The 11,485-nt window shown below is 41.6% G+C and overlaps 1 protein-coding gene across 1 annotated transcript; it reads left to right on the plus strand.

Annotated features, from left to right (window-relative positions):
- The first annotated feature begins 8,248 nt into the window (after nt 1–8,248).
- adra2b (adrenoceptor alpha 2B) lies at nt 8,249–10,697 on the plus strand. The gene is made up of 2 exons (XM_034170670.1): nt 8,249–8,590; nt 8,680–10,697. Exon 2 carries the CDS (start codon nt 8,731–8,733, stop codon nt 10,297–10,299), a length of 1,569 nt encoding a protein of 522 aa, XP_034026561.1. The 5' UTR covers nt 8,249–8,590; nt 8,680–8,730; the 3' UTR covers nt 10,300–10,697.
- Nucleotides 10,698–11,485: the final 788 nt, after the last annotated feature.

Genomic DNA, 11,485 nt, shown 5'->3' on the forward strand with positions numbered 1-11,485 from the left:
ATGACTACTAACCTCCTAAGACCCGGAGGTTCTCATGAAACAAAACTTAGTATTATGGTCTAGACAACCAAAAATGTCATGTCCACATATGTGGATGCCAGGCCCTAGGAGGCTAATAATGACATGTATGTGCCCAGCATATTTACCTTGGGGATGGTCTACATGGGCCTCCACCATTCCAGTGAGAGCTGTGCCACCCAGTATCGTGGCCACTCTTTTGTCGAAGAGGCTGAGTTCCTCCATACCTGCACCCCCGCCTGTTGTGGTCACGCTTCAGTGGTGGGCAGCAATCCTCCACTTGATGCCCACCTTAATCTCTGACCTTTCTTTAAATTTCAGCGTGTGTGTGCAGCTCTGAGCGCACAGCATTCACGGCATCACACACACGGTCTCACTCGCGTCTCTTCCTTTTCATGGTTACACCCACTGACCAAACACGATATCTCTGCATGTCTCGACTTCAATTTGCAGTGTCTCTTGCTCACAGTCAGTAAAGTTCCTTTTCTTGCCTCTGTTCATGTTGTCTTATGTGACAGCATGGGGAATCCCAGCTCACAGGGCCTATTTACATGAATTTGCATATTTAAATAGGGGGTGGCCAGGGCAGAGTTTGGTGTGTGTGCATGTGTGCTCAATTCCACACTGATTAGGATGTACAAGTGGAACATGAATGGATCCATGTATCCGCACACTTTGATACAGCTTAATATTTTTGTGCTTACGCCAGTTTCTGGGTTTTGGGTGAACACTATGTTTTAGTACGAAATTCAGGCAAATCTTTGTACCTGAGGCCTACCACGTGCTGGGTAATCGGGAGAGTCGGGAGTTTTCCCGGTGGGCTGGTCCAACCTGGGGCCGTTGTGAGGGGGTGTTAATATATATGCATACATATATGACCACCACTAACTGTTAGGCTACACAGCAAGACACTTGGGCTGCTGTATCTTAAAGAGAAGACATTAAGTGTTATAAATGATTTACAGTCACGAAAATAACTTAAGACTGCTTCTTTTGCAATGCTGTTATCTTTTCCAAAGCCTAAGGTTGGGACATACCATTACACGTTTAACACCCCTATGCATTCATTACAGTTAGTTCAGTCCAACCAAGCCCTGTGCGCCCACGCTTGAGGCCCCAGGTGCTTGGGCGCTTTCCCCTTCAAAGCCTCATACAGGGGGCACATAACCACAGTTGCTTTGGGAATGAAGCGATGGTAAAAGTTCACCATTCCCAAAAACTCCTGCCGGGCCTGTACCATGACTGGCCGTGGAAAGGTTAAGACCGTGCCCACCTTAGATGAGAGTGGCACAGCCCCGTACTTGGTGACTCTGTGTTATACACGAATGAAGAGATGAATGCTAGATTCCTTCTCTGCTAATAAACACCCCCAAATTCTACACACTGTTGCTTTATATTTCGATTCTGTGGCGGGCATTCAACACATAATGGACATAGAGTTGACCACCATATCTCCACCACGGGCCCGCCTGTGTACTCCCAGGTGAAGCGTCTCAACCTGGCCAAGTTCGTCATTGCCAAAGCTAAGTTCGACAACATGGAATGCCTCACATTCACCCCGATGTCAGGCTGCTGCCATGCAATATGCTCACTACACACCAGGAGCAACTGGGGGATTAAAGACCTTGCTCAAGGGCCCTTACTGATTTTCCAGTCATGCTGGGATTTCAACCAAGGATCCTCTGGTCTCAAGCCCATCGCTTAACCACTAGACCATCACCTCCCTCCTAATTAGTTAAGATAACTTTTATTAGCAGATTAGCTTTTCAGATAACTTTGAAAAACATTAGCAGACCAATTAACTCGCACTAAATTTAGTCCTGACAACAGTTTCTGAATAAATGTCGTTAAAAATGTTTTTCCTTGTTGGAGCTTAACTGAATAAGCAAACCAACACATCGCGCAAAGGCAACAAGGATCACCTCAAGACAGAAAAACAGGAGGCCAAACCAGAGTAAACGCATTTACATTATTAAAATGGTCCGTGTGATTTTATTTATTGATATATTTAATATTTTCTGTACATGTTTAATGCTGTTTAATTTATTTTATTCATTTAATTATGTACACGTTGATCATCATCTGATTTTGGGACGCTGAACCTTTTTCGAAACGTTGATGTTACGCTTCAGCATATTAAAAATTCTGGGGTTTTTAAGTCTGGTTTTGGGGGTCTTAGAGAGTACAATAAAGTCAAAGCAAAATTCATATCATAAAAGTAAGTTGTATCAAAGCTAGCCCGACAACCGGCCCGGCTACAAATTGGTCTGGATACTGGCCTCCATTTTGGCATGAGATTTCCCCACTCCTAAACGACCAATAGGAGAGCAGCACTCGCGCCACATCAACGTGAGGCTTACGCATGGGCTGACGTCAGCATTTTGGCCACCGACCAATCACAGGCTAGGGGAGAGAGGCCAGTATCTGGCCCAATTCAGGGCCGGTTGTCGGGCTATTATCAAAGCTAACTTTTAGGTGAGCTGTGCACACAACTGCAACTGACATCTGCTAGTTTCACCACAAAGAAATCATGGGTCACAAAAGGATTACTGTACACAAGATGTTGGTACACATAGAAACTTACATAAGCAACATTTAGGCCTTAAACTCATTTATGAATATGTGGATTTCTGCTTGTTTTGTGCAACACCCACTGAGCCAGTCTGTGCACTCTGCAATGTGCCCACACGGTCTGTGGAAAGGCTGCTTTTGCTTTTTACTCCTCTACTGCTGCACCACATCTTAACTGACCTCAGCAGCTCCATGTTGCCACTGTGGGCATTGCTACTTTTAATACAAACAAGTCCAGTGTCAAAAAAGCTCTGCGTGTTAATACGTTTGTCAGCATCTTTTACAACCCCAATTCCAATGAAATTGGGATGTTGTGTAAAATGTAAATAAAAACAGAATGCAATGATTTGCAAATCCTCTTCAACCTGTATTCAATTGAATACACCACAAAGACAAGATATTTAATGTTCAAACTGATAAAATTCATTGTTTTTGTGCAAATATTTGCTTGTTTTGAAATGGATGCCTGCAACATGTTTCAAAAAAGCTGGGACAGAGCAACAAAAGACTGGGAAAGTTGATGAATGCTCAAAGAACACCTGTTTGGAACATTCCACAGGTGAACAGGTTAATTGGAAACATGTGAGTGTCATGATTGGGTATAAAAGGAGCATCCCCAAAAGGCTCAGTCATTCACAAGCAAAGGTGGGGTGAGCATCACCACTTTGTGAACAACTGTGTGAAAAAATAGTCCAACAGTTTAAGAACAATGTTTCTCAATGTCCAATTGCAAGGAATTTAGGGATTCCAACATCTACAGTCCATAATATAATCAGAAGATTCAGAGAATTTGGAGAACTTTCTACACGTAAGCGGCAAGGCCAAAAACCAACATTGAATGCACATGACCGTCAATCCCTCAGGTGGCACTGCATTAAAAACTGACATCAATATGGAAAGGATCTTACCACGTGGGCTCAGGAACACTTCACAAAACCATTGTCAGTTAACACAGTTCGCCCCTACATCTACAAGTGCACATTAAAACTCTACCATGCAAAGTGAAAGCCATACATCAACAACATCCAGAAACACCGCCACCTTCTCTGGGCCTGAGCTCATCTGAAATGGACAGATGCAAAGTGGAAAAGTGTGCTGTGATCTGATGAGTCCACATTTCAAATTGTTTTTGGAAATCATGGAAGTTGTGTCCTCCGGACAAAAGAGGAATAAGATCATTCGGATTGTTACCAGCGCAAAGTTCAAAAGCCAGCATCTGTGATGGTATGGGGGTGTGTTAGTGCCCATGGCATGGGCAACTTACACATCTCTGATGGCACCATCAATGCTGAAAAGTACATCCAGGTTTTGGAGCAACACATGCTGCCATCCAACATCTTTTTCAGGGACGTCCCTGCTTATTTCAGCAAGACAATGCCAAGCCTCATTCTGCACGCTTCGTAGTAAAAGAGTGTGGGTACTAGACTGGCCTGCCTGCAGTCCAGACCTATCGCTCATTGAAAATGTGTGGCGCATTATGAAGCGCAAAATATGACAACGAAGACCCCGGACTGTTGAACAACTGAAGTCGTACATCAAGCAAGAATGGGAAAGAATTCCACCTACAAAGCTTCAACAATTAGTGTCCTCAGTTCCCAAACGCTTATTGAGTGTTGTTAGAAGGAAAGGTGATGTAACACAGTGGTAAACATACCACTGTTCCAGCTTTTTTGAAACGTGTTGCAGGCATCCATTTCAAAATGAGCAAATATTTGCACAAAACAATAAAGTTTATCAGTTTGAACATTAAATATCTTGTCTTTGTGGTGTATTCAATTGACTATAGGTTGAAGAGGATTTGCAAATCATTGTATTCTGTTTTTATTTACATTTTACACAACTTCAACTTCACTGGAATTGTTAACTCAAGAGTTTTTCATTGAACAAACTCAACATTCTTGAGCAAAATGCAGTAGCTTTGTCCCTTTAATAACAATTGTCCCTCTACTGATGCCACACCTCCACAAAGTGCACTGCCATTTATTTGACTGTTCTTATTTTGTCAAGCTGCTTGACAGATTGTTGTTCCTGAACTGTTTCTCTCCTGTGTACCTGCCTATTAAACAATAATTAATTCCTATGCACTTTAGCAATTAATTTGCTCTTTAGCTGTTAATTTGCACTTTAGCTGTTTATTTGCAATAATATTTTGCCTGTTTCTGTGGAATGTTTTATATTTAAAAGAGGCAAATTTAACAGAAAGACAAATTCAACTCAATTATTGTATTTTCAGAAGTATAAGCTCCCAAACTACTTAAAAAACTAATTAGAGAGACTGTGCAATTTAAACTCTGAAAAAAATCATATGATTGTTACTTACAATAATATTAGCATGTTGCAGATGGGGATCCATGATAATGTAAAAAAAAAAAAAAATAGCTGACATTTTTCAAGGGTGGTAATAAATTATACAAAGTTTCTATAATGTCTTTAACTGAAACTGCAGGAAATTAAAATGAGAAAGTTTTGTGACTAATTGTATTTATTATTTGGTACATTTAGTTGATGTCATGTTTTACAGCTGGCGAGGTTGAGATATTTCCTTTTTTTCAGAGCTTGTGTGGTTACCAGGACCTCATTAATGGTGATATCAATGTCCATTATTCACTGTTGTTAGCTAATATCCCTAATTTCTCCAAAAATATTAGTCCTAACAACTTAATGTTTTTGCACTGTTCATCCTTGACCCAAAGTACATAACCAAACGGGAAATGTCAACTCTCCCCAGTTTCTCCATGATCGAACTTATACACACGCACACACGGACAGAGAGGTCACTTGGTTTTTAATATATAAAATATAAGAACTACTTATATCGATCTTTCCCAGGAATCAAAGCACTAAACAAAATTAATTCCAAGAATAAAAGTATAAATGCTGATCAGTGTTGCCACAAGCTGCTGCTGACAACTGAATGTAACTAATAAAGTAACTAGCAATCTAATTTAGGTACTTTCAAAATTGAATAATCAGTAAGTAATAAATTACTCTTTCAAGGAGTAATCAGTAATCAGATTACTTTTTCAAAGTAACTGTGGGAACATTGATGCCGATTTTAAAACGTACCCTATAACAAATGCAGAAAAATCACAAATTAAAGAGCTGCTAATAAAGAAAACGGGTGTAATTTATGCTCCAAAAAAATACTGCACTTGGTTTTACTAAAGAATGTTATGTTTAGTGGGCAGCACAGTGGCTTAGTGGTTAACACTGTTACCTCACAGCAAGAAAGTCATGGGGTTGATTCTCATCTGTGGCGTTTCTGTGTGGAGTTTGCATGTTCTCCCCGTGTTTGTGTGGGTTCTCTCCGTGTGCTCTGGCTTTCTCCCACATCCAAAGACACACAGGTTAGGTGGATTGGAAACATTAAATTGTCCGTAGGTGTGCGTGTGGGTGTGAATGTGTTTGTTTGTTTGTTTATATGTGGCCCTGTGACAGACTGATGTCCTGTCCAGGGTACTCTGCCTCCTGCCCTAGGACAGCCCCTGTCACCCTTAATTGGAGTAAACAGGTATAAAAAATGGACAGATGTTATGTTTAGTAGTAACTTAAGTTGACTATGTTCTTCTTATATTCTTAATTTTAATTAGTTGAACATAACAGTATTATAGTAAATTGGTTCAATATAAGAATAAGCTATGAAAACAAACTAATCTAATTGAGTTGAATATACACAATTCATTCAAGTATAATTTATTTGATTTGATTGGGTCCATATTTTAAAAAATAATATATCCTAGTTACTTAACACATTTGTTGACGAATCACTTGACATTCTGATTCCTCTGTGATTCTGATTGTATATTATGGACGTTATACAAATGGTATGTGGAATCCAAGCATAATGCTGCATTCAAGACGGCAGCAAACTTAGAAAATCCAATTTGGAAAAGCGTGTATTTACACCATGAACTCAGAAGACATTATCGATGCCCCCAGTAACATATTGTCACTTTGTTGTTGTGTTTACGAGGAACACATAAATAAGTTATTACAGCTGCTTGCCATGGGTGAGAGATGGAAAATGAAATGGATGATTTATATCTGCAGTCTTGACTATAATATTGACAACTTCTCTGATTTATTAAGAATGCAGACATACTTACAACTGTAAATGATTTGATGAAAGTAATTAAACAGCATTTGTAATATTAATAATGGAGGATAGTTTTTATGACATCAAGATGAATAAAACAGAACACTGGATTTCAGTCTAATAAATATATGTAGTCCCAAGTACATTAAATTAAATTATCTTGCATGGATGTGCTTTATTTGAGTTGGGGATACATATATTTATTAGATGGAAATCCTGCACATAATTGAATTGAGTTCATCCAATGAGCCATTTTTGTGTACCTCATATTTACATTGTCTTCTGAATTGGAGCCCATGTCTGACTTTATATGTCATGAACGCAACATATGTATGTACCTTTCTACCATATCATGGTAATGCAACATGGCAGCGCCCATGAGGGGGGGCCGCTCCCATATGAAGGCCTCATTCTAGCTCATGAAAACATATTGAAGGCATTGTTGCAGAATTAAACACTATTGAACAGATGGATATGAAGGCTGTCACATTTCTGCTCATCACCGCCTCTAAACCCTACACACTGCAGCTTTAAGTCTGTCAAAAGAGTGCAGCTTCAAATATTGACCATTGATGGTGTTGTAAAGGTCAGAACAGGTTTTGTACAAGGCGCACACGCCTCCCCTCAATGCTCCACTGAAGCTGCATATTGACTCTAAATGATGGAGCACTTGAAGGCAAAAAAAAAAACAAAAAAAAAAACAGTGTGGCAAAAGAAATAGAAAAGAAAAAAAAGCCTGAATAAACCCTCACAACGCTTTTTAACTGAAATAATGATGTTGAGGAGGAGGGTGAGAATGACAGCTCTAAAGCAGATGGCTTCAAGTCTCAAGCTGCACACTTAAAATGTAAATTTATTTGCCAAAACATCCCCAACCAACAAACTATTTCAAAGCTGCGTCGCCTAAATCGTTTGCGCCCTTCGGGGGTCTACAGTGGGATGGAGAAGAAAGCACCACTCCCGTGACGCCCACAGCTCCACAGTGACATCACTGGCTTTGACGAGAATAAGCGCGGATGGGAGAAGAAGGGAGGCACCCCACTTATTAGATTTGGTCGGAAGGTCCTGTTCACAAATGAAGATGCTGCTGCGCGTCCGTGAGCCAGACTTGTGATGTGCGTAAGCGGAGCTGCAGAATCAGGGCATTCGGATAAACTCCAGAGGAGACGGGAGCACCGAGGAGCGACAAAAACCAACTCCATCCGCACGCACGCTGAAGCTGCGGTGCGGGAATCGTCTCGGACCTGAAGAAATGCGCGCGGTGGAAACGCTCCAATTTGACTGTTCTGGCTCGATTCTGAAAGCTGTCGCTTTGTGGAGCTGGGAAATATGCGCGCCTTCTCTAATTATTATTTACCATTTAATGTAAATGTTGCACGGAATTAACTTTCTTTCACTTTATAACAATTCGATAGTCGCACTTCAGATGTGAAGTTAAATTTTACGCGCATCGCAAATCAAGGACGCCCGATCGAACAAGTGTCCTAATTAATCAGCTCCACTCCTTTTTCCCCTTTAACAGACATCCTCGGGTATTTATTTTTTATTTTTTTATTTTTTGTAAATGCTCTAAAATTACATTCAGCCCCCCAAAGCGCCTCAGTGAATTATCCACCGCGAAACAAAGAGGAATCTGTCGTACAAGAAATAAGTTATAGATGATCGGACTGCAAATGTGCCAAGTCTGCTCCACAATAATCAGCATTACAGGATAGATTTAAAAAATCCTGTGTTGTTGGGGATCAAAGTGGCTAGAATTTGGAACTGATGAGCGGTGATCCGCATCTGAAGGCATCGCCCAGGACTCTGCGTGCGTAAAATGGACTTGGAAGAGCTGCGGTGGAAGATGCAAGGAAGTTAACGTTTTGTAAATAACAATACGGAAGCAAAACCAGAAGATCCAAGGTAAATATCAAGCACATAATACGTCATACTTCATTTGTTGTGGAAAAAAAGATGTCTGCTAATTAACTAACTTAAACTTTTTTTTTCAGCAATTAAATCTATTTTTGAATCACTGACAATTTTGGAAAAAGAAACCAAGCATGGCCACGCTTGTGAACACAGATTGTTCCATGGATGTGAACAGCAATGTGAGCCTAGGAGCATCTTTCCCCTGCAACAAGAGTGTCCTAAAGCTTGCGCCCTACTCCCCTGAAGCCACTGCAGCCTTTGCCACTGCTATCACTTTGATGGTCCTCTTCACCATTGTGGGGAACATCATGGTTATCATCGCTGTGCTGACCAGCCACTCACTACGAGGTCCACAGAATCTGTTTTTAGTGTCCCTGGCTGCTGCAGATATTTTGGTGGCTACACTCATAATCCCCTTCTCCCTTGCCAACGAACTGCTCGGCTACTGGTACTTCAAGTCTCTGTGGTGTGAGATCTACTTGGCACTGGATGTGCTGTTCTGCACCTCCTCTATTGTGCACCTGTGTGCCATCTCGCTCGACCGCTACCTGTCCATTTCCAGGGTCACCTACGGCCGGCAGCGGACAACAAGGCGCATCAAAGGCGCCATCGTGGTGGTGTGGCTCATCTCTGCCATTATCTCCTTCCCACCTCTGCTCTCACTCAACAAAAGTGAAGGAGGAGCGAAAGGGAGTGAGAGGGGTCCTCAGTGCCAGCTGAATGATGAACGCTGGTACATTCTTTACTCAACTATTGGCTCCTTCTTTGCCCCATGCCTCATTATGATCCTGGTCTACATAAGAATTTACCAAATCGCCAAGCAGAGAACAAGATGCCCACCAGGAGAGCCCAGGAAGGACGGCACCGGGTGTGCCACTCCACATCAAACTCCACGACATGAACAAGCCAGTGGAAAGGAGGACAAAGAAAACAGGCCTCCTTTAGCAAATAAATCCCCCAAAACCAGATCTCCAACACTGGCTATCACTCCTCCTTCCCAAGGAGACTGTCAGGCCTCCCACGGTCTCGTCCAAAATAATCTCCTGCACCCTCCATTGCTTTCTCCATCTTTGAGCCCTGACCCCTCCCCACATAATAATTCTCCCTCCGGCTCTTTGACCCCCTCCTCTGCACCTCAGTCTGGTCTAGCCAAGACTAGCGAACAAGAGAAGAAGACCAAGCGCAAGGCAGGAAAAAAAGCTGACAATAATAATGGCGATAGCTCAAGCACAGAGAGTGACATGGACCACAGTCAGAACGGAGGCAGAGGCAACGCTAGCACGGCAGGTTCACCTGCAGAAGGGGGCGTCCACTCCCCAACCCTAGTCAAACGCTATCGAGACATGGTCACCACATCTAAAGGGACTCACTTGGCACCAGGGAGGAGGTCAAAACCAGAGACCAGCCCTGGAGCGGCGAGGCGTAAAGCAATGATGAATCGAGAGAAACGCTTCACTTTTGTCCTAGCAGTGGTCATAGGCGTGTTCGTGGTGTGCTGGTTCCCGTTCTTCTTCTCCTACTCCCTTCAGGCAGTGTGCCCAGAGACTTGCACCATCCCTGGACCGCTCTTTACGTTTTTCTTCTGGATCGGTTACTGCAACTCCTCACTCAACCCAGTTATATACACCATATTCAACAAAGACTTCCGGAAGGCCTTTAAAAAAATACTGTGCAGACATACAAAGGGTACTTTCTTTTAATGTACAGACCCAAATTTTGCAGGCAAAAGATAAAAGAAGACACATAAAGACCACTACAAAGGGCTGTTTTAAATATGTGTTGAATGGTGGATTTTCCACTATAAAGCTGATAATGGAGGCACTCTTTAACCACCACAATGTGCACAAATTGAGCAGCCCAGACTGTAATATGTTTTTGCAGCTGATATTAATGGATATTGCTGGAACACAGTATGAGAGGACAATGAGTGTCGAAAAAAGAAAGAAAAAAAAAGCATTCTGGGCCTGACAGAAAAAGAAAAACCTGCTGGTTATTTACTCGTGGAGTATAGACAATTTCTAATCCAATATGACTTTTATAGACAACATGACTATTGCGAATGATAAAATGAGTAAAAAAGAAGAAAAGTGACCTTAAATTCTTATGAGCCCAGAGTGATTTATGTATCAATACAGAGCACAAGGAGCACACAAAGTTATTGGTGATTTCTTATGTCTGCAGCAGCTGCAGGGCAACCATGTGTTCCAAGGTTTAGCAGATGCACAGCAAGTCAGGCCTGCTGAAGATTGCAAAATGTGATAGCACTTAACACAGACAACAGCTCCCATTCAAACCAAAAATTCAGGATTTTTATTTGGAAACCCACAGGTCACACCTTGCTCCAGGCATGATATGGACCTAGGACCCCCAAGCTTGTTTTTTTTTTTTTTTTTACTGCTTTTTGTTTTTGTTTTTTCCTCCCCAGTGACACTGCACACTACTGACTTTAATGCAGAAATGCAGACTATCGAACATTTGGTGGATCTGAGAGAAAAAAAAATGACAGGAAGATAAAAACCATGCAGACAAGACAGCATGAGCTCATCATCTGCGGCTTGGTTTGTCTGCTTTTTTTCTTAAACTGATATATCAATATCAAAGGCCTGGATTGCACAATCATCCAACGAACTGCTGCAGCACACAAATTTAAATCTTTTGAAAATGACTTTGAGATAATTTGCAGAATCTCTACTAAGGACTGAAGAAGGAGATCTAGAATCTCTCTGCTGTAACGTGTGCACGTTGATTTCCAGAAGTCATGCTTCACCATGTATTCAGCTGTTTCAAACATTTTCTATTTAAGCGTAAAAGGCAGATGAACAATGCATTTATGGATGTGTGATGTTAACACAAATTATGCCTCCATGAGTTATTTTAAAAAGCGTT

Source organism: Thalassophryne amazonica, chromosome 5 (assembly GCF_902500255.1).
Source record: "Thalassophryne amazonica chromosome 5, fThaAma1.1, whole genome shotgun sequence".
Lineage (NCBI taxonomy): Eukaryota > Metazoa > Chordata > Actinopteri > Batrachoidiformes > Batrachoididae > Thalassophryne > Thalassophryne amazonica.

Excerpts from the sequence above, each read along its gene's own strand:
- adra2b (XM_034170670.1), top strand. The coding sequence starts at position 8,731 with ATGGCCACGCTTGTGAACACAGATTGTTCCATGGATGTGAACAGCAAT.